Raw genomic sequence first — 24,874 nt, 5'->3', positions numbered from 1 at the left:
ACACACACACACACACACACACACACACACACACACACACACACAAGCGACCACGTCGGGGGCCCCACCCTCGGTTTGAGAAACGCTGCCCTGAGTCGATCCGACAGCCGTGGTGGTCTGGAAACAACAAAGGGGCTAAATTGAGTCAGTCAGTCATACATTTGTTCCATCAATAATTAATGCCTTGCTGCTCTCCTCCCTCTGATACTTTCAATCTATTTTCTATCACTGCTGTTTTCCTCCTTCCCCTTCTTCTTTTTTAAACCGCTGACGTCACATCAGTTTTTATGTCTTCTTATTTTAAGTCTCTGACGTCTTTAACACTTTGCTGTCCCCTCCTCTCATCTTGTTTCTGTTGTCTAATATCTCTCAGGTATCTCCCTCCTTTGTCTTTTTTATCTTTCCTTTTCTCCGCCTTTATCTTCAGATCTCCTGCCTCCCTCTTCCTCTCATCTCTCTCCCGCCTCCCCCTCTACATCGCCTGTTTTCTCCCCCCCCCCCCCCCCCACCTCCCTGTCCTCTCCACTGGTCCAGCAGCAGATTAATAAATGATGTCCAGGAAACTGGCTGCTTTTTACAACACCGATACCACACTCCTTCCCCTCCCTTCTTCCCTTTTCCATTTTGTGAACACCCTCTGCCCCCCCAACCCTCTCTCCAAATCTCTCTTGTCTCTTTCCTCTGCTGGCAGAAAAAGAAAGGCAGGGATAGTAACCGCAGTCCTTTCAGGTCTAAATAAATCATAGGCCATGCAGCTCTGCCTTTGCTTTTACAACAAGCGATCTTCCACTTTCATCCTGACAGCCATGAAAGAGAGAGAGAGAGAGAGAGAGGGAGAGAGAGAGAGAGATAGAGAGAGAGAGAGAGAGAGATGGAGCGATAGAGAGAGGGAGAGAGATAGAGAGAGAGAGAGAGAGAGAGAGAGAGAGAGGGAGTGAGAGAGAGAGAGGGAGAGAGAGGGAGAGAAGGGGAGAGAGAGAGAGAGACAGAGAGAGAGAGCGAAAGAGAGGGAGGAGGAAGTGAGGGACTATCTGAGGACAGAGGAGTTAAAGGAGTGGATATCAAAGGAAACGCTGAATGTAAAAGAGTCTCTCCTCGTATCCGTCTTTCTTCCTAAACCACTTCAGAAAACAAAAAGAAACTAAACAAGTCCCTGTTGAACTTCAGAGGCCGCATTGAGATCTTTGGACCAGTATCTATGAACCAATGACGAGTGAGTGTGTCTGCCTTTCAAACATCCTGACGGTGCTTCAGAAAAACGATAGAAATGCACACACACACACACACACACACACACACACACACACACACACACACACACACACACACACACACACACACACACACACACACACACACACTCACACACACACACACACACACACACACAGCGCCCTCTGAAGACGGAACAGAAGGGGGATCCCTGCGCCCAAGACGAAACGTCACAGGGGCGTAAATATCGCGTCTTGAAACTGCGCTCTGAACAGGGCCGGTCTAATCTGACACATTTTTTAATAACCCTTTCAAATGTCTCAAAAAACTAAACATGTAGTCTCATTTAATGGAAAATAAATCTCCCACTCCCTCGTTGGTCCCGCACAACAATTATAAAGAGATTAATGAAACCAACAAACTCCAAATCCATTTAGCATTTCTCCAAACGAGCCCTGACGCCCCGATATCCAGCGTCCGACTCGTCGCCGCCGCTGCTGTGAAACATATTAAGCAGCAGAGATAAAGCCCGGTCCACCAAGAAAACAGCGGCTAATTAAAAATGACTAGACTAATTAATGTGCAGATTCATTTAGCAGAGCACGCTGCACACACACACACACACACACACACACACACACACACACACACACACACACAGTGTATCCATCAGATTGCAAACCCGGATACAGTCACTTATATTAAACAATATCTAACCGATGTTGACAACAATAAAAATCATTTCCATCAACACTACTGATCAAAAGTGACCGATAATAGTGATGGAAACACACACACACACACACACACACACACACACACACACAGATGAACATAGAGGGACACACAAAGACTCAAGGATGTCAGCAGACACGTTCATATCCATTCACACATAAGCACACACACACACACACACTATGGCTCATTGGTGGAGTCTGTCGCCTCTCAAACGGAAGGTCGGGGGTTCGATCCCCTCCTCCTGCAGCTACATGTCGACGTGTCCTTGGGCTAGCTCGAAGCGAACTCTGGTATAATGCATCAAACGGAACATCATGCATGCTCCCTTTACAAAAACAATCAAATTAAACACATCAGGAATATGTAAGGTTTGTATTCCTCCAAAGAGCAAATCAATCTGCTAAAAGCAAACATGAGTAATCTTTGTGTGTGACTGATCTTTCTCATTCTCATGATCCTTTCACATATTACACTAAAATCCATGAACTCATGAATAGAACAGAGAAAACCAGTAACAGGATCGATCGGCTCGTGGTGTCATGGCTGTTTCAGAGGAGACTCGATATCGAACGACAAATTCATAAATTATCTCCTTTAAAAAATCCGGTAATTAAAAGTTTAACACTCAAAGCAGCAGCGAAGATAAAAACCCAGTTCAGGCACAAACACATACTCATTCACGTGCAACAGCTTGTGTAACCTGGTGCACACACACACACACACACACACATGCACACATACACACACACCTACCTGATGGTTCTGCACACGACCTCCTCTCACTGTTATCTCTATCACCCAGTTTTGTACAGCGATCACGGAATCAACCCCAGGAGCCGAGCAGATGGGGATGTGTGAGTGTGTGTGTGTGTGTGTGTGTGTGTGTGTGTATGTGTGTGTGTGTGTGTGTGTGTGTGTGTGTGTGTGCATGAGCTATAAGTGAAGACACATACAGCTTTGTGTGAGGGTGTGTGTGTACTGAATTGTTTTTTCAGACGCTTGAGATGAAGATCAGTCCAGCGGCAGGATTGCTTACTGTCATTCATGCCCTCTGCACATGAGCAAACACACACACACACACACACACACACCCCCCCCACACACACGCACACACACACACACACACGCACACACACACACACACACACACACACACACACACACACACACCTGCCTTTATTAAAACGTCACATTCGGTGAATATACTGTGTGCTGTCATACCGTCTGCTGTGAATGGGAACATCTGCGTATTTACAGTGAATTGTAAATCCAGCCGGGTACTCAGCTGTCAGGGTCTTATGAATTGCTAATATGTTGTATCTCGCTCTGCTGATCCCCCCCCTCCTCTATCTGCCCCCTCCCATCACTTACTGCTGTGGAGAAAGGCGAGGCGGAGGGCGGAGGGGTGAATCAAAACAGCTCAAATTGCTGAAAGGACATAAAGCAGGAAGAAGAAGGAGTTACATCAGGCGGAATGAAAGACGGTTTAAAACTTTTTTCTTGTTGCAGACGTGATCAAAAACCACTTCCTTCGCGCGACGACCTTTCAGATAAAAACCTAAATATGTATCTTAAAGCTGCAAAAACTGAATGTGACGGCTGGCCATGCATCGACTGCATCCTCGGCTCTCTCTCGTCTTCATCAGGCATCAAGCAGCATCGAGAACAATCACAGCGACAGCAGCAGGAGCCTCCTCGTCATGGACATGTTGGGACTCCCTGTGAGCTTCCACATTACTAATCCCCCACTTCCACTGATCATTAGGATACAAATGCTTCACATACCTTTAAAGCAGAGCGATTTACCGACACTTCTAATTGCACATATGCGCTTAAAAGTGCATTAATGTACGACGTGTGATTCACAGACTGCTGCTGTGGTTTGCATTTCATCCTCAGAAGTCACATTTTGTGATTTTTCTCAGAATAGTCTCCGGTCTGTCTCCCACAATGTCACATGGCACAATAGATCTTTACGTGACAATGAGAATGATTTCCTCCAGAAGCAGAGAATTACACTTCTTCTCTCACAATGTGTTCAAAACCATCACCATCAACATGTCCCTGTTCCAGTTTAAATGTCAACTTCAATTCTGCATCAATGTGATCATCATCCCTGTTAGGAGTTTTAGTTTTTGTGGGTTATCGCTCCATGAAATTCAAACCTTATACGTGCAATTAGCATTTAGCTTTGTGCTACATGTGAGGACAAGATTCCTTCTTCTTCCTCGTCTGTCCGTATTTATCCACGGCTCATCTTCTTCACTGTTTCACCCTCTAATCAACATATTCAGCAGCATCTCTATGAACCTCTTCCCCTCTCGGTGCCACACAACAGAACACGAGCGCACTGCCAGCAACCCTGCAGACAACTGACACAACGCCGTGCCAAGAAACTGGACCCAAAGCGCGCTCGTGGATGGACTTCTCCCGGCTTATTGTTCATTAAATCAAGACACAACACGATAACTTTTCATTTTATTTTACACATAAGTCATGACAAACTGTCTAAGCGTGATCTTAAAGAATAAGATCTGTCTGTGTGCAAGCTCAAATGCACTCACATATTCTCCTACAGTGATTGGCGCCTGCACACACTCACACACACACACACACACACACAGAAACACACACACACACACACACACACACACGTGTAGAGAAACACATCCCCTAACACAACCAGTCGCCAGTAACACCTCTGAGTATTGTGACAAATGAGCAGCTCTTAAAATGTGGACAGATCAGACGCACAAACTTGCAACTGCACACAGACACACACACACACACACACACACACACACACACACACACACACACACACACACACACACACACACACGTGATCACACACACACGTGATCACACACACACGTGATCACACACACACACACAGGTGAATGCACACACACACACACACGCAGGAGCATCAACATATAGTTGTATGCACTCACACACACGCTGCAGAGAAAGTGCCGGTGGCTGATACATCGCTCGCTCACTGTGTGTGTGTGTGTGTGTGTGTGTGTGTGTGTGTGTGTGTGTGTGTGTGTGCGTGTGTGTGTGTGTTTCTGTAAGTCAAGGACAAGACGTCTGCTGCTGAATGAACAGGTACGCTACACTTCACCCTGACAGGCACTCGGATGTGCTCCTCAGGGATATCACAGCAGATCATTCACACACAGAAACACGAAGACGAACTACATTCCCATCACTAGAGCATCTTTAAGTTCAGACTCATCACGGTTTAAAGGCACAAAGCAGATAAAAAGTAGACGAAGGGGAAAGAAGAAGAGATGAGAGTGAGAGGGGTCGAGAAGGATGAGGAAACTGCATGAGACAAAAAAAAAACACAAAGATGGATAAGAAGAGACGAAGAGCGCAGGACGGGTCCCTGCTTCACCAGACAACGCATGCAAGAGGGGAAGAGGAGGAGAGGGGATGAAAGGAGGAGGAGGAGGAGGAGGAGGAGATGGAGCAGAGGAGACAGAGTGAGACGACCGGGGGGTTTTTCTCTACTTACAGAATCTCCAGATCGCGCAGCGCTCGGAAAGCTCCATCTTCGATGCAGCTGATGTGGTTGCTGTCCAGTTGCCTGCACCGATCACACACACATGCACACACACACACACACACACACACACAGAGGAGAGATGGAGATAGGAGTGAGTCAGGCACAAGTATACATAGCTGGGGGAGGGACTAACAAAAGACAGGTTCCCTGAATGAGTGAGTGTGTGTGTGTGTGTGTGTGTGTGTGTGTGTGTGTGTGTGTGTGTGAGGTGATAGTGGGCTTAAGGAAGCAGGTGGGAGACTCCGGTGCTAACTCTCTCTTCCCAGCTACACACTCTTAAAACACACACACACACACACACACACACACACACACACACACACACACACACACTCACTCTAGGGATCCCCGGTCCAGACGGCACCAACGCGAGCTCAGGTTAAGTCTCTCACCTCGGCGCTGATGTGACCGGCCCCGAGCAGAGGAGGAGAGGAAAAGGAGAGTGCAGGAGAGGAGACCAGTGCGCTGAAGTGGCCTGCCTGGCGTCAGCCTATCACCTCCCTCCCCTGCCGATCGCCCGGCGCACACTGGCCACCGGGAGAGAGAGGGGCGAGAGAGGTAGATGCAGGGAAGAAGAGAGCGAGTGAGCGAGCCGAATGCTCCTAAAGCCCACCCTGCTTGTCTGTTCTGTAAATATTAATTGCATTTTCTCCTCTCCCATCCTCCTTCTCCTCCCCCTCCCCCCCCCCCACCATGTCCTCTTTTATTCTTTCTTCCTCCCTCTGTAGTGAAAGAGGGAGTAATTTCATTACATTAGGCCAGCCAATCCATTAAGGGCCTTTTACCGGCTCTGTCACTGAAACAATTTCATTAAAAGGAAAGCCTCCGTAAATCAAGCTACAGTCACGACTCTGCCTCTCCTTCCCGTTCTTCTTCCTTTCTCTCTCTCTCTCCCTCTCCCTCTCTCTCGCCCTCCCCCCTCCTCCCTGGCTTGCGCGTCGGACTCCCAGATGCACCCTGTACCCCGCCATCATCCATCCTTTGCTTTTACTTTAATTTGCTTAGCTTTTAGGTATTCAAAACCCCCTTCCCCTCCACCATCCATCCACCCATCCCGCCATCCATAAACCCAACAACCCCGCAACTTCCACTCCTCCTTCCTTCCCTTCCTCCCTCACTCCCTCCCGATCCATCCATCCTTCCCTCTCCTCCCCCTTTCTTTTTCAGATGGATGGATTGAAAGTGGAAGGATACAAAAGGGCAAACATTTTGTGGTATCTTATTGTTTTTTTCTTTTACTCCACCATGACGGATGAGTGCCGTTTAGACTATTACACACATACCCACTCAAACAGGTGGACACACACAGGGATACATGAACTGAACACACACACACACACACACACGCTCAAACGAGGGTACTTACTGTCTACTCCCCAGACACTCCAAGATAAAAGCATATCACTCCACCTTAATCTCCTCCTCCTTGTCCCTTCCCCATCTCATCTCTCCTCCACCTGCTCCCTCCATCCTTAATCCTTTTTCTCTCTTTTCGCCCCTTGTTTCCGAGCATCCATCCTCTCCATTTTTCATGTTCTGCCCCTCTCCCTCCATCCATAATCCATTTTTTGTGCTCCCTCCAGTGCCCTCTCATCCCTGATTCCCCTTCACCTTTTCTCCTCTCACACCCCGTGTATCCTTTGCTAATCCATTTCTTCTCCCTCATTCCTTTTATCAACATTTTAAATCTCATCTCCTTCTTCTCTGTGTCTGCTGCAGCTGTTTGATCCGTCATGTCAGCTTTTTAACCCTGCAGGAAGGAGCTCAGTAGCCTCTGTTCAGCGGCACATATTACATCAGGGCTTCTTTGGTTTGGGTTTTATATGTGCATGTTTGTGTGAGAGACTTTGAGCACAATCTGAGGGATGTGTAAGTCCTCGGAGGATGTGATAAAAAAAAGTATTTACTGTGGTACATCACAAGTGTGCGCTTCAGTGTGTGGCTGTGTTTCAACGCAGCACGTCACAGGAAAGCTCTGGTGCAGCGGCTTAGGACAGAACAAAAAAGTCACTGTGTATTGAACGACATTTTTTAAAACCAAAACGTTTCTCCTCTGCTAGTCAAATAGATTTTAATGGAAAAATTATAAAGCAGGGGCGCAGGATAATTTAGCGTTCTGTCGAGCGGAGGCTATAGTCCTCATCGCAGAGAATCTCGCCCTTCGCTGCATGTCATCCCCCGCTCTCCTAACATTTCCTGTCCCTCTTCAGCTGTCCAAAAAAGGCAAAAAAATACCCCCCAGAAAAAATGTAAAGCAGACATCTGTTGCCAAAATACTTTGACTCTCATTATTCAAGAACACTACAGGCTGAAAGCAAGAAGGTCGATGCACAATATCTTTCTCCCGCATACGGACTGATGGTGGTTAATTGGTGTGAGTTCAGTTGAGACCAAGCAGCGACACCTGGTGTTGAAAAATGAATCCGATGCTGAGGTGCAAAATCCTCCTGCAGTTCCTCAAGTGTCCACTAGAGGCTGGCTGCAGAAGCACAGGAAGTTACATACACACCAATTCTAAAAAGCATGTTGATGATTCGATGATTCATCCGTTTTGATTTGATGAAGGATAAGAGTTATTCACAATAAGGCGTGAGGAGACAGGCGGGCGCAGTGTAACGGTTTGTCAGGAGACTTAAAACCCGCCTCAGCTCCAGCTCTCAGCCTGTAGTTAGGTTGACTGAAAGTCATGCTGAGACAGCATTTCCAGCATGGAGACCACCATCGATGGGACTCCAGCGCCCCCTGCAGGAACAGGCAGGGAACGCTACAGTCTCTGGTTTGGACTCAATACAGTAAACACCAAACCACTCAGTGCACTCAGGCCAGGTTCAGCTGGGAGAGTAATCACCTTCGAGCCTCTAAAGGCTTCCAAAGACTGATGAGATGTTTTAATCTGATTTGATGCAAACCAGTTATATCACAGAGGTGATTCAGGGAGGCGTTATTTACGGCCTCGCCATGCTGCACTTGATTAATTAAGCATGAGTGGTAAAAAAATCACTAGAATCATTAATATGGAGCGCCAAATAAAAGGTTTTTTTTAAATACAGTACAACGGAGCGCCAAACCAGACTTCTGATTTAAATACAGTATAATAGAATGAGTGATAAGGTTGTCTGTTCTTGTTAAATTCAATGTTTGTTTTTCCACTTCGGCTTCTTGTTGTACAGGAGCTGCGAGCGCGAGCATCTGTTTAATGACTTGACTCTGAAACACAGAGTCCAGGGATCACACCAACATATGGCGGTGCCATGTTTGTTTTTTATTAATTAAAGTCAAGTTGTGTTTTTTTTTAGTGTAAGGCAAACTGGCATACAGCCTGATCGGCCATATGGAGACATGTGGGTGTGCCAAAGTGGACTGCAGTTATTACAGCCTTTATGTTTATGGAAACATCTAGCATGAAATATCAGGTTCAGTTGAACCAGGCAGTAGATTCATGCATGATGCTTCACTTATTCAAGTCAAACCGAGCAGTTATTAATCCATATTGGATCAATATCTGAAGTGTGGTGCTTTTATTTTGAAGGTGGACAAACTGAGGTGTGGTGCTTTTATTTTGAAGGTGGACAAACTGAAATGTGGTGCTTTTATTTTGAAGGCGGACAAACTGAAGTGTGGTGCTTTTATTTTTGAAAGTGGACAAACTGAAGTGTGGTGCTTTTATTTTGAAGGCGGACAAACTGAAGTGTGGTGCTTTTATTTTGAAGGCGGAAAAACTGAAGTGTGGTGCTTTTATTATGAAGGTGGACAAACTGAAGTGTGGTGCTTTTATTTTGAAGGCGGACAAACTGAAGTGTGGTGCTTTTATTTTGAAAGTGGACAAACTGAAGTGTGTTGCTTTGTACGAGCCTCTGAGTGTGATTTAACAGCTCGTCCATAAACCGGTCCCTGTGAGCCGGAAAAAATATTTTTCACCGGTGTTGATGCAGGTGGGGTTAAAACAGCCTGGGTTAAAACAGCCTGGGTTAAAACAGCCTGGGTTAAAACAGCGCATTGCGTATACATCCCATCTGGCCTGGGAAACCCTCGGATTCCCCCAGGAGGAGCTGGAGACTGTTGCTAGGGAGAGGGACGTCTGGGTTGACTTTACGTTGCCACTGCGACCTGACTTCAGAGCGGAAGAAGATGGACAGATGGATGTGTGGATGATCCCCCTCGCTGACGAGCCCACCAGGATCCTGTTTTTTGAATTTGAAGAACACGTAATCCGTGGAGATTACGTGAGAGAGACTTCACATCTGTCATTTACCCAGAATCGAGGATAACCGCTGAACTAGTATTGGCGGCCATTTTTTTTATCTCGCATCCTCGACCACCTAAAAACGATTCCATCATCTGTGATATGATTGGAGCCGCCCTGCAGCTTTCACAAAGCACCCTGATTAGCAGTGACATGAACGGTATCAGTCCTGAATGAGGAAGTACTCTCCGTGTGTGTGTGTGTGTGTGTGTGTGTGTGTGTGTGTGTGTGTGCGCGCGCTCTGTTCCTGTACGATCATGTATCCTCCTCGTGTGTGTGCGTTTGGGTTGTGTGTGTTCGGATGGGGATTGTTTGTTACAAGGGGAGAGAAGAAGAGGAGTCCAGGATTTAATCTCCCTTCATATAATTAGTTAGTGTGTTTAATCATGTCGATCATGAGGCCTATTGGCAAACTGATTCGATGCTTCCCTCTGCTACCATCTGGAGCAAGCACACACAAACACACACACACACACTCACACACACACACACACACACACACACACACACACACACACACACACACACACACACAAACCGTAGCGCTATTGATCCATCAGTGGGAAACCGCTGCTGGCCGAGTAATTAAAGAAAAGACGCAGGAAGAGAAGGAGGATGCATTAGCGGGATTTCCTTCCAAAAGCGTCTCTTCACCTAACTTAGTAAAAAACGACAGAAAGCGTTTCCCTTTTGGACTGCGGCGCACGCTGTGGAAACAGGAGCATTGACTAGAGAGGCAGCGAATGGCGCCGCAGTGCGTGGCGCTGATAAGACTATGGAGGCTGTGGTCCTCCAGGCAGACAGCCTGAGTTCGAATCCGACCTGTGGCTTCTTCCCGCATGTCATTCCTCACTCTCTCTCTCTGGTTTCCGACTCTATCCACTGTCCTATCTCTCCATTAAAGGCACAAAAAGCCCAAACGTACTGTTTTGTTCTCTTTAAATAGTTTCATGTAAGATGTCGATGAACGAAGACGCCTGCTGGATTAAACGTTTGAAGACCTCCGAGTCTCTTTTTTCATCCAGTGACACTGAAGCGTTTTAAATATGACGCTGGAATATTCCAGAGAATCCTGTAGCGTTTACTTTGACTTTTAGAAAACTGATGTCAGCCTGTCTTCACTCTTAAACTCTACTCGAGTCGGCCAGGTCTTGTTTTCCACTTCAGGTTAAACGCTTTGATTTGCAAACGGAGAGTCGGCCTTTTAGTGATGTTCAAGGGCAGAGGACGCCGTGTCATATTGGTACATGCTAATTCATCAGCTCGGTCGTCCGGCCTGCAGATTGATTCATGATGTCACTGACAAGTGGCTTTCAGTCCGAGTCTGTTTTGCAAATCAAATGAGACAAAGTGAATCTGAACATACTTGAAGTGGATTTTATAATTCTATAACTCGCTTAGCGAAGAAACAAAAAGGTAGAAAGACAGGAGCACATTTGTCCAATGTTAAAGGTCAACCCAAACCGGTAAAGTCGACAGAAACACGAGGAGACCAGAGAACCTCGAGATGAAATCAGCGTCTGTTTGGAAAACGCCGTCCAGCTTCGTCTCAGACAGAGATATTGACATTTTCTCCCGCCTGTCTCCGTTACTCACAACCTTTAATGAATCGGCCACATCCTGCCATTTAAGACCGAGCCAGGGTTTAATGGGAGCGATGGGAGTCCGAGTAAACGCTTTCCGATTTGTGAATTCTTCGACCTCACAGTAACTCCTGACGTCTCTGCGAGGCTGAACCTGAAAGGACGGGAAACAGAAACCACGTCTATGTGTGTGTTTGCTGCTGGTGTGTTTCCTCCTTCAGTTTTAGAAGTCGTGCTTTCAGAAGGAAGCGAATTATTCAACTTTTAATTCAACTCTTTCACTCTATATCTGTCTGGCTTCAGTCGGCCGTCGATGAAACAGCGTTGAACCTACACAACTGAAGGCAAACATCTGCAATGACAGAGAGACAGAGTGCGTGTGTGTGTGTGTATGTGTGCGCACGCAGGCGACACAATGTTCTCACCTCGCTCTAAGGCGCTGTAGCCATAACTCAAACAAACGGCCCTCCTGCACTGCATTGTGGGTAGGGAAGCGTGAAGTGTGGAGGCGTTTTACGAGGTGGAAGGGAGAGGATGACAGGAAGGAGAAAGGTAAAGAAGGAACGGCGTCAGGGTTGTTTTTGTTTGTATACTGATGTACTGTATCGTTGGAGGCTTTAAATATAACTTGAAGGTGCTGCGGCGCCCGTGTGTGGATGTTGAGCATGGGCGGACCCGGCGGGAGGAATTAATAAAATTTGATCACGACATAAAAAAAAAAAAAGGGTAAGAGAGCGAGGAAGCAGGCGGATAGAAAACAAGGTGCGATACGAGGACTGCTCGATGGCGGCCGGAGATAGAGAGCATGTCTGTGCAGCCTCTGAGGTGTAATGTGAGGACGTACGAAACAGCTGGACCTTATCTGATGCCTCCATGTGTCTCTGTCATCCGACCACAGGCAAACGCCTTCAAGCTAGAGCGACTTACATGTGTTATCTCTGCCGCTCTGACCTTCTGCACGCTACACACACGCTAACTTTGTTTAAATTAGTTGGCGTCATATCTCATTTACAGCAAACGGGAGAAAAGAGCCACCAGCTGAGGCAGCGCCTGTGCAGGTGGTCAGCAGCTGTGAGAACCCCGGAGGCGTCTACCTGCATGCACAGTATCATCTTACTGTCTGAAATTAGAATATGATGTTAACGTGCAAAAACAATCCAAACCGGGATCCATGTAAACACAATCATTAAAGGAAGAATGTGCAACTTTTTGATCCAGCAGATGTCGCCCTTGAGCACCAGCATGAAACCGAAACAAGTAGCGCTGCATTGTTGTGTTCGCATGCTAATGCTAGCGATCTTTATTACGCTCGTATCTTCACACTGCATGTAAATTTACACAAAATGACCGTGATCTAAAAACTCTTACGTGACATTCAGTTAAGCAGTGAGTACAGTATGTTATTCTTCTTTCCTCTAGTTCCTCACTGAAACAACTTTTATAGGCAAGGGGAGGAGCCTGCTGGCCATCCCGGCGCTGTTAACAAACTGAAGATATGACTCTGAAAACTCGGAAAGCATCACAAGCAGTGGGACTCCGGTGTTACACCCATTGTAGACAGTCATGACTCACAGAGTTATTTTCACAGGATATACTTGATTTCTATTATATTTAAGCGTGAACAATCGTATATAAAAGCCTTTAAAGGTCCTGGGAGGAACTTCCTGTCTGCATCTCCTTAAAGGATTTTGTCCTGAACATGTAAAAGTTGTGTTTTCAGACAAGAGATCACTTCCTGCTGTCTTTAAACACAAAATCAAGTCATTCACTGGGACGCCTTTTGTCAACAAAGGCGGCTTCTTCAGCGTGCTGGATCTCACTTCCTCTGACAGCTACGCTGCAGCAGCTTTGAAATGACTTTAAAGAACTTATCAATCCACTCGCTAAAGGTCTCGCTTGCTTCTTAATAAACATTTCAAGCTGTTTTATTGTTTAAGTGTCTGATGCTTTTATTTTGTTAACGACTGCTCACTTCATTTTAATTCCTTCTTTTAATTTGGATTTTTACATTTATGTGAATGCTCATTGAGCACTTAGGAAACCATCAGAGTTCCTGAATAATTGCTCATTGTGATTTTAATTGTTATGTCTTCAAACCAGCTTGACTCAAACGGTGTCCGCCCGAGGCATGAATACGATTTAAATGGAACTGAACGAGATGTGACACCTCCCATTGAAAGGCGGGCTCTGTGCAACATGTGAAAGGATGTCGGGACTTGTTATGAATTCCTTTTCTTTCATGGACTGAGCAGCAACACGAGGGGGTAATGTTAATGACTCCTTTATGTGTTGAACACGGCTAATTGAACTCCCAACTATAACCGCTAAGCGCGTCCTTAAGAGAGAGGTAGAGTGTCCTTCAATCAAACAAGTTGCATCATGAGCGTGCAGAGCGAGAGGTTGGCTGAGCGACAGAAACGAGGATTGCAGTAGCTGAACATTCAGTACATGAGACGTTTGAAACAAACTCTGGTCTCTTTGTCCAAGAGATCGTTTTTGTTTGGGCGATGTGAACGCTCAAATGAAGGTGTGGACCAAAGAACTGATCTCTGGTCCGCTTAAAAACGAGGGTCTTGGTTCGATTCCAAGTGCACCAGACTTCCGTTCATCGTAGGTGAGAACGCATCAGGACCAAACGATGGAAGTGAACCAAACAGCCGTGAATTGTGGGTTGATGTCATATAGGTTTGCAGAGCGTGGCTAACGTTAGCATTGCTAACAACACCAGCCTTCCGTCCTCCTTACAGGTTAACGTCCACATGCCTGAGCTAAATGTGGTTACACATCGCTCCAGTCGATCTGCCAGTTTAACCCGACACAGCCGACATAAATCTATAGCTCCATTTATAGATCTAAATACTGACTAACTGCGCCGCACTGGTGGCTGGGCGTCAGGGACAACATGTGGTAGTAGTGCTGGATCACTTATGGAGGTGTATTGTTAAAGTATGCAACATCCTGTTGGTGACACTCCCTGGTCTGCTCACTCTCATTGGTTGTTGCCATTATGCAGTCAGGGGGAGCCTGATCTGGAATCCTAAATATCAAACAGGGAGGCTCTAACTCGATCAGGTGCAGTAAAATACTCGTAGTGACACCACACACCATCGGCCGGGGCGCAAATGGGGCCTGAAATCATCTCGTGTGTAGCCAGCTTTACTTTGAGCCAGTCTGTGACACGACCCATTTAGCGATTTCCAGAATCACCAAATTGCTGGCTGTCATCGGTGATCACCCTTAAAACAGGTAACAGGTAAAAGTTAAGGATATTCTACGATAAAAATCTGACTTTGTTTGAAGCCCTGGAGCAGCTCTGATGGCGGACGTGTTCGATGCCAAAGAAAGCACGTTGTCGGACATTCTCCAACGCTGCTAATGTGATGACTCTCCTGGCAGAGCGAGACGAGGCCAGAGCAGACAAGACACGACGAGGCGAGATTAGATTTAGAAACATCAGATGAGATACGATAAAATGGAATAAAATAAGCACCCAGGATATTTCATACTAAAGATAAAACCATAAAACACAAAAGGAGGTGTTTTGGCTGCGTGTTTACCTTTATCATCCACTGTTTGACTGACAGCTGGAGTTTAAGGGACTGACAGGAGCAGCAGTCAGCACAATGTATAGACAAAACACACACACACACACACCTGACCTCAGATGTATGGCATATACCTGTCTCCTTAGGTTAGCAGAAGCCCACGGTAATCGTGTTTGCCAGCTTCTTGGCAGTTTCAGCAAAGCAGTCAATCTGATAGAAGGGTTGAGAGAGTCCAAGAGTAAAAGAGTGTGTGTGTGTGTGTGTGTGTGTGTGTGTGTGTGTGTGTGAGGAAGTGCAATAAACGCCGAAGGATACAATACTAGCCACTAGGCAGCATAAAAGGGAACAACCGAGAGAGAGAGAGACCCTGCTCTCTGCTATCGAGAGAGTGAGACAGGAAGGGCGAGAGAGAGAGAGAGAGAGAGAGAGAGAGAAGGGGTGAAGAGGCAGTGAGAGCGATGGAGGGGAAAGTGAGAGCGAGACGAAGAGAGACAAAGTGAGAGGGAGAGAGACATGTGAGAAAATCAATGCTGTGTCCACCAGGGACAAAATGTCATGACGCCTTCTCTTTTTTTTTTCCACTCTTTCGGTAAAATGGAGGTCTGGAGCCTTTTTACTGCAGGAGTCACCTTGTCTAATGGACGGACGGATGGAGGGAGGAAAAAAGAGGGAATATCTGAGGAAGAAGAGGAGATAGTTTAAGGCTGAAGGGCGAGCTGGACGAGAGGGAATGAAAGGAAAGATGGTGGGATTGGCGGGGTTAAAAAAGGAAGGTAAAAGAAAGATAGGATTCAAAGGAGAGGGCGAGCTGGAAGACGCTGGGGATGAAAGGATGGTGAAAAATGAGCAACAAAAAGATTAATTGACAAAGACCGAGAGGGTGAGACAAAAAACTGTGAGACAAATGACGAGATGAGAGAAACGAGAAGAAGAAAAATGACTGTTAGCTCGGAGGATAGTGATTAAAGATGTGATGAAGGATGAAGGGAGCGAGGAGGAAGTGATGGAGGATGGAGGAAAAGGATGCAATCTGAGTGGGAGGAGAAGAAGTGGGGAAGGCCCCCAAAAAAATGCAGGGAGGAGGAAAGAGGAGAAAGAAGGAGATGAGGAGGACAAAGAGAACGATCTTTACAGCTCTGAGTCACTCCGAGTTTTGCCAAGAAAAAAAAAGTTAAATGATTCACTTTGTAGGTCAAAGCAATTTAGCGGAAAACATTTTCTGCTAAATGTCTAGGGGGGGGGGGGGGGGAGACGATTTTACCGTCAGATTTGATTGATAGGACTTATGGCTTTGGCAGGAATCGAGGAGAGAGTGAGGTGTTAGAGGAAGGTAAGGGCAGGGTGGAATATATCCAATGTGCAAATTCTGGGAACTCGTATTGAATTTCGCCTCCTCTCCACCGGAGAGTCTCGGTGGGATAACCAGAGGAGACTGTGGTCACACTGGGCCGTCAGCAGGTGTAAATGTATGGTAATGAAAGGAATGAGACGCAGGGAGGAGCAGAAGAAGAAAAAAGAGCAAACTTTCCGCACCTTCAAGACATTAATAACATTCAAGTGTTTTTTAATGTAGATTTGTTTCTGCTACTGAACTTTAAAGGAGCAGTATGTAACTCTGACACCTACTGTTTAAAATGGGTACTGCAGTCTAAATTCTAAACATTTTAAAGAGCTGTCAATCACTTCTATCTGAACCACTTCTCTTGCCCGCTTCCATCGCTGCACCACCTGTTGGTTTGACCTGATCACTGGTCTCATATCTGGCAAACTGAGGGGCGTCCAAAACGGCCGTGTGGGGGTGGCCTTAAAACCGTCTACCTTCTCTGGTCCAAACAAATCCAGAGCATTCAGGAGCAGAATCTAAAGTTAGAAGGAGGGCATACTGGCTGCTGTATTGTTGTCAGAGAAGCCAGCACTTCAACATAGCATGTTTCCTTAATGTCTGATCATATAGGAAGGTCACTTTATCATCTCAGTCTCTCTTAAATGCTGAGAAATAACAGAATGAGAGGGAGCCGAGCCACGAGAGCGGACACTTGCTCACTTATACACAAACACACACACAAGTACATGCTCTTTCAGGTCCATTTAATTTAAGAGTAATAATCTCCTGTGGACTTTGGCGGCCGTATTGAATTTACATCACACTTAAAAGAGAAAACTAATCAGAATTGCTGATCTGTAGCGTGATGCATATTAATCAGTGCTCAGATTGCCTGCTGAAAAAATGCAATAAGAACACATAGCTTTAATTTAAGGAAACATTAGTTCACGTTTAAAGGTGACGCGTGTGTTTGGCCGTCTGTTTGTACTTGAATAAATTCCAAGCGGTTTTTCGGTCTCTGTGCATGCTCGTTAATCTGAGCTAATCTGTGTTTGTGCGAGCAGGGTGAAGGTCTGAGACTTCCAACAGGTCTTTGTTTTGATCTTCCTGAAGTCATAATGTATCTGTTGAAAACACACAGAGGGATACAGGAACGTGAAACCATCCATCCATCTTCTTCCTCTTATCTGAAGTCAGGTCGTGGTGGCAACAGGGGAAGTAAGTCATCGCAGACTTCTCTATCTCCAGAAACGTTTTCCAGCTCCTCCTGGGAGAATCCGAGGCGATTCTAGGCCAGATGGGATATAAAACTCTCCAGGGCGCTCTGGGTCCACACCAGGGTCTCCTCCCAGTTGGGCGTGCCCGCAAAACTTCCAAAAAAAGGGCGGCGTTCAGGAGGATCCTAATCACAAAGGCGTTTTCACGATTGTTTCTTACCGTTACTTTTATCTTATCTCCTCTCCTCTAATCTCCTCTCCTCTAGGTTCCTCTCCTCTCTTGTCTCCTCTAGTCTCCTCTCCTCTAGTTTCCTCTCCTCTCATCTCCTCTCCTCTCGTTTCCTCCTAACCCCATATTGAGTTCCCACACACCCGAGGACTCTGTTTCCCCCCCCGAGAGTGTGTCCAGTAGTTTCCTACACAGCTTCAGGTAGGATTGATCGGCTGTTATTGATGACAGACATCGATCAGGCAGGGTATCGATCACAGTATTGGTGATTAGGACGTCATGAATAAATGACAGTGGGATATCGAGCGCTTGATGTGAGGACAAAACCTCTCTGGACAGCGAGAGAGGGAGAGGAGAGGAGGAGATGAAGACGGGAAAAGTGGGAAAATAGGGGCAGGTTGAAAATAAGGAAGTGGGAGGAAAGCAGAGAAAGGTGAATAACCGCTACATAAGCTGAAACAGAAACATCTAGCGCTTACAGAAACTCTAAATCGGAACTTTTTCTGATAATTAGGAATAGCTTTTGATGCCGTATGTAGGGATACCACAAAGCAGCAACGAGGACATGCAGAAAGAACTGCAGTTCCTTGAGTGTCCACCAGGGTTGCAAAAAGCGAGTCCCATTAGAGCGCATGTTAAGATGCTCATTTTTGTGGTGTGGTTCCAAAGTGCAGATTATCAAACTTGACCACTGACATGCAGCTCCAGGTGAAACCCCTCCTCGCTCTTGTTTTGTTTTCAAGTGGACGTGCCACCTGAGGTTTCAGAGAGCATAAAAAACGTGCAGCAGCGCCTGGGATCGACCATTTTGTGTTCGATGATGATGAAGAATTGGGCTCAAAAACACGAGGAGGTGCAGCAAGGAGGTGAAGTGGGGGGGGGGGGGGGAGAAAACATGGACAGGAGTGAATGTGCTTACAGGTTCTTGACGTTGGTGATTCCTCTGAAAGCTTTCCTCGGAACCGCCTGCATCTGGTTCTCGCTCAGGTCTCTGAAAAGAGAGAGAGAGAGAGAGAGAGAGAGAGAGAGAGAGAGAGAGAGAGAGAGAGAGAGAGAGGAGATTAGTCGAGGTATTCCAAGCACTCAAAGTTATATGGAGTCAAATGATAAAACAAAACCTCAAGTATTTGATCTACGGGAAACACACACACATACACAAACACACACACACACACACACACACACACACACACACACACACACACACACACACACACACACACACACACACACAAGCCAATTACAGTACAAAGGCACAGAAGGAGAAAGAGAAGGAGGTAGAGAGGGGGGACGGATGATATGACATTCATGATCAGTGGAACAATTTGGTCCGAAGAGCTTCAAAGACAAAAGGAAACTATCAGAAATACTGCTGGCACCGGTCCATTTACTGCATCTATTGGAGTGTGTGTGTGTGTGTGTGTGTGTGTGTGTGTGTGTGTGTGTGTGTGTGTGTCTGTGTGTGTGTGTGTGTGTGTGTGATTAATGCGGAGGCATCGTTGGGGGAAGGAATGAGGAAAGAAAATCAGAATAAGTCCAGCGTGTGTGCGTCTGGTGAGCGTGTGGGTTTTTGCATGTTTAATGTAAAAGTCTTTTTTTTTTTTTTTTACCCGCAACTCCGACAGCGCTCCGTTGCCATGGCGAAAATGCATAGCAATCACATCTATTCTGAGAAGGCACGCACACACACATTTTAATACAAACACCCGCTCAGATTTCTCTGTTAGGACTTTTTTTTTTTTTTTTTTTTAAACACACACACTACATTGCCACGCCGTTTTAATAGATTTTAAAAACGTTGTCTTCCTGCGTAATGAATACGAGCCGAATGATTTTCTGACACGACACGGCGGCGTGGCCTTAACTCCGTTAGGGTCGTCTGTTAGGGAGACGGTCTGGCAGGCGCACCCGGTTCAGAAAGCACACAATGTAATTAGAGAGAGAGGACGAGAGGTATGAAATATCAGACAAGCTAATCACCTTATACTCCTGCCAGTCAGCAGCGTGCACACACACACACATACGCACACACACACACACCGAATGCACCCGCAGAGCCAATCAGCGGAAGAACACAAACACGACCACACATGTTAGGACGCCCAACACACACTTAAGATAATCACAATAGAGATACACAAAACAGACCTCTGTCTTTGACCTTCACACACACACACACACACACACACACACACACACACACACACACACACACACACACACACACACACAGAGCATGGAAATCAGCCAACCTCTCGGTGGAAAAAGGTAATTATGTTCCTACCACATTCATAATATTTTCTTGTCACGCAGCCCAAATCGAGGCCTCTCATTGGTCGGTTTTTTCGCAGACAATTACATGCACAAACATGCACGCCTTGCACATGCACCTCACATACATAAACCCTCACAAACATACTGTATGTGCTCATAGCGACTAATTAACACGCACTCGGAGGGGGAATCGGTTGTGCATTATTCCAGAGCCCATCAACTTTTATTAGCGCCGCAGACGTTAATTGGTTATCCGTGCTCGGAAAACAGAGAACTCATTCCCTCAAACAAACAAGCGTCCATTGTTTTGGACGTTTTGCTCTGCAGTGTTGTGTCTTCTTGCTCATTCTTTTCGTGTTTGACAAGAGATTCTTCTCGTTCTCTCGCTCTCTCGCTCACTCGTTCTCTGTCTCTCTCTCTCTCTCTCTCTCTCTCTCTGCAGGCCTTGATGGGAGAAGTGCGTGCCTTTTGACTCGCGCTGATGGAGCTCAAAAAGCAAACATTTGACGGACTGGGAATGGTGTGATGGTGTTTTAATGTGAGATACTCCCGGTGTTTACAGTTGGTGTTTGGACACGATTTGGGTGTTCAGAAGAGGTTTTTCTCTCCTCGATATCCTGCATTTGAACTATCATCCGCTCCTCCATTTACCCACATGACGACCAAACTCAATCCGTAAATCTATCTTGTTTTCCTCGCCTCTCAACCGGAAGGTCTGGGGTTCGATCCCCAGCTCCTGCAGCTACATGTCTGTTGTGACCTTGAGCAAGACCCTTAACCCCAATGTTGCTCCCACTGCTTCCTCAGTGGTGTATGAATAAATGAGTTAATACTGATGGACTCTTTACTCAGCAGCCTCTACCATCAGTGTGCGAATGTTTAGGTGTGACCTGCGGAGTAAAAGAGAAGAAGACTAGAAAAAAGAAATATACAAGCTCAAGTCCATTCACCATCTATGATTTGAGTCTTTTTTTTAAAGCGCCCTGCCCTCTGTGGACAGACAGAGCCGAGAATGACGACTAAAGAAGGAGAGAGAAAAGTCATATTTCAGGCAAGTCGACGGCCTTTGTGAATCTTTTATTGCTTTGTTTTCCCGCCATTAAATGTATTAGTTATCGGTCCTAACAGAAGGGAAACCATCTGAGTGGATTAAGGGACGTTTTGTCACCGTGCTTCTCTTCAGACTCCAGCTGACTGACAGACGCTCCGGGACGCTCTCATATCAGAGCTGAATAAAGAGGTCTTCATGTGTTTGGTTACTGATCGTTTGCAGGTGGTCCGAGGGTCCCGGACATGTTTCAATCTGAGCTACACGAGGCTGTCGTCCTGATTGGGTGACATTTGATGAAAGTGTAAACAAAAACGAGCGACGCCGCAACGACACTTTAATGCAGCGGGGAAATGACACAATGGTGTATTAAAGAGCACAACAGGAAGTGATTTGTGGGTAAATGTGTTTATAGTTTAGATGTGTTTGTTGTCGTTGATTAAAGATGTTCTGGGCGACGTTGTTGTGTCACATGTTTTTAAATAGACGGATATTGATGCAGATTTGACCCAGCTCCAGAATCAGAGAAATCCATGAAACAGACCGTGGTGCGTACGGACTATGGGGAAATTTGTATCACATTTGGCTCACGTGATAAAACCTGTACAGGTGCATCACTAATATCTGAACACATCGCAACATCCAGAGCAGCGTTCATGTCCTCATGTGATCACTCGTCCTCTCCTCTCTCTGTGAGTTCCACCTGCCGACCTTTAAGCAGAGCGAGCGCCATCACCAACACAAGATTGGCTGTGATCCTTGAAAAGGACACACACACACACACACACACATACACACACACACACACACACACACACACACACACACACACACACACACACACACACACACACACACGCAGCTCGCTTGGACAGCGGGTCGCTTTGCTCCCACATTTCAATTATTGGATTTAGTCGTTTTAGCTCTCGTCTGTCGCTGCAGCGTTGGTGGCGGAGGGCAATTAATCTCCCAAAAAATTCTATTAAAGAGACGGATGGATGTTTGAATTATACATCAGTTCTATTAGGATGACAAATTCTGTAAATGATGTGGCACTGATCGAGAAAACAACTGCAAGTCTTGTTTGAGGAACCGGGGGGGATCTCGAGAAGCAGACGAGACGAGAGCAACAACGTAAGAGGTCACTAAAGGTCAAGTGAGACGGGTCGAGTGGAAGGGCGACAGGAGAGAGAGAGAGAGAGAGAGAAGGAATTATAAGAAGAATGAAACGGAAACAAAGTTAAAGTAGAAGAAGAAGCTGACAATACCCAAAGAAGAAGAAGAAGAGACATTTTTAGGAAGAAGCAGAGGAAATAAACAAGAAAAAGAAAAAAAAGAATAAATAAAATAAAAGGAAGATGATGAAGAAGAAAAGCAGCAGAAGAAGAAACAGAAGAAGAAAATGTAGTCCCCATTATCTGCCCCTTGTTTGTCGGCTTCCTAAGTACTGTATAATTAATTGAATTTGGACCAAATGTCTTCCAGACCCCCCCCCCCACTTTTTGAGGCCTCCCCTCTCTGGGCACGGCGACTCTCTGCGGCCCCTGGAAGTCTGGAGGGATCGAGGATGACAGCGGGACACTCTGAGGGCTGGGGTTTTGTGGTTTTGATGGTGGTGTTGGTGTGTTTATGTGTGTGTGTGTGTGTGTGTGTGTGTGTGTGTGTGTGTGTGTGTGTGTGTGTGTGTGTGTGTGTGTGTGTGTGTGTGTGTGTGTGTGTGCTCGCAGCTATCCCCTCCTCCATATTAAGTTCCATTATTCATGTGAGGAGAATAATAACTCTCGCCAGGTCGCCCTTTGTGGCTTCAGATATTACAGTTAACCCTTTAACACACAGAAACACACAAAAGACCTAAAATGCAAAAAACCCGCCTCAATGGACACGGGGCAGTCAGAATTCACGTGCACAGATTGTGCAAGCCAACGCGCACGAGCAGCCACACAGTAACACACATGCAAAAATAAAAACAGAAGCATGTGCACTGATTCTATTTTTCCATCTGTCAATCAAACCTTCCTCCAAGGCTTTCTCACCATGCACACAGCAGACACCAGATATTAGACGGATCCGCCCTCAGGCTCCTCCAGATATGAGCCAGAGCCACTCTGAACCATTAACCTGCGAGCGGAGGGGAGTGGAAACAGGCGTTTTCTGATTCTGTGTGTGTGTGTCTTCGTGTCAGAAGGCATCAACAGGAGGTCTCAGTTAGACAGAGATGACAAGGAGGGCGGCGGAGGTGTGTGTCCATGTGTCAGGGACAATCTGTGAGTCTCTGCGTGAGTGAAACAGCAGGCAAGAGAGAGAGAGAGCGAGAGAGAGCGAGAGAGAGAGAAAGAGAGCCACAATGGACATCCTGCACCTGAGTGTGTGTGTGTGTGTGTGTGTGTGTGTTTCTTTTATTAAAAGAAGAGCGACTGTAATGGAAGAAAGAAAGAGCGATGACCCTTGGCCCGCCTCCAGGGGCGAGATGAAAAAGAGAGAGGAGAGAAAAATTGAAGGAGAGGAAGAAAAGGGAAGACGGAGGTGGCACAATTTCTCTTCTTTTTTTTGAAACCTGAGAGACCCTCGATGGTTAGCTTAAGCCTCTCAATTCTATCTCTCTCTCTCTCTCTCTCTCTCTCTTACTCTCTCTCCCCCTTACTCTCTCTCTCCCTCCCTCTTGCTCGCTCTCCCCCAGGGGTTGTAACTGCATTTAATATTGTTCCATAAAGAGAGTAATAAATATCGACTGCTGGCTAGCTCATATTCCTCTTGTCTTTTAAGGCACTCCTCTGTAGGGTAAAAGCAAAGTCAAGCAGCAGGTAGTAACGCCGCTGACGTTCTGTACCGTCCCAAGTGATCAGATCTCCTGTGGTATCAGTAACCTCCTGATAGATTCTATTACCTGTCAAGTTCTGCCTTTAAGTCAGCGGAAAGGTTTGAACAACAGGGATTGTTAGAACTGAGTCCTGAAGTTTTCAGCACTTTCTGTCTAATTCTTAATTGAAGGAATAAGCACAAGTCTGCAAAGGTAGAAATGATAACTCGCTGCACGATGACCGAAGGCATGCGTTCATATTTTATAACCAGTGTGGACGTGCATAGGGTGAAATTACCGGCCCGCTCCACGCAAAACAGGATCCCTAATGGAGAGTCGTCAGATTACTCAAGGGAACCTCTGCAGAGATCAGGAAGTGATCTGGCACCTCTCCAGCGACCAGACCAACTTGCTGACTTGGTCCACACCGGGACTTGAACCAGCAACGCTCCAGTTCCCAACCCAAGACTGAACTACAGCCGCTAAAAAACGTATTAACAAAAAACAGATTATTATTAATTCTCTGTTGCACTTTTGCATCTAGGGTCAGCTGTGGCTCAGTGGTAGAGTCAGTCGTCCCTCCACAGGTCAGTGGTTTGATCCCCAGATCCTGCAGCCACATGTCCGATGTGTCCTTGGGAAAGACACTTAACCCCATGTTGCTCCCACTGCTTCATCAGCGGTGTGTGAATGTGTATGCTCAACATTGATCCAGCTGACTGTAACGTCTGCACGTCGGCCCTCTCGTCCACGCTTCCATTTCAGACGTATAGCTCGCTGCATTCAAAACTGGAACCTCCCCGTTACAACCGCACTCGTCAAAGTCTTGGCCACAGAAGCACTCGACTTGAGTGATTTGACTCGTGCCAACAAACTGCGGGGATTTATTTCCCAACATGCTGGCAGTGTGAGCAGACAGGATTTGAAAGTTTAACAGTTGTTTGTCAAAGTCACATCGCGTTAAACTTTTTTTTAAGGGGGTAGGGGCTAGAGCAGTGGTTCTCAAACTATGGTACGCAAAGAAATCTCCACAATATTAAAAAAAAAAACACGTTCAGCATAAAACAATTTTTTTTTTGTCATACTCTTA

The 24,874-nt window shown here is 46.2% G+C and overlaps 1 protein-coding gene across 1 annotated transcript in view; it reads right to left on the bottom strand.

Moving 5' to 3' along the window:
- slit3 (slit homolog 3 (Drosophila)) overlaps positions 1–24,874 on the bottom strand; it is a gene marked incomplete in the record, with an annotated part of 235,943 nt that overhangs the window by 84,012 nt on the left and 127,057 nt on the right. The window contains 2 exon segments of the mRNA XM_065958425.1: positions 5,474–5,545; positions 18,585–18,656. Coding sequence (XP_065814497.1) covers positions 5,474–5,545; positions 18,585–18,656 — 144 coding nt within the window.

Source organism: Labrus bergylta, chromosome 9 (assembly GCF_963930695.1).
Source record: "Labrus bergylta chromosome 9, fLabBer1.1, whole genome shotgun sequence".
NCBI classification, from domain to species: Eukaryota; Metazoa; Chordata; class Actinopteri; order Labriformes; family Labridae; genus Labrus; species Labrus bergylta.
This window is presented reverse-complemented; position numbering and strand designations above follow the sequence as displayed.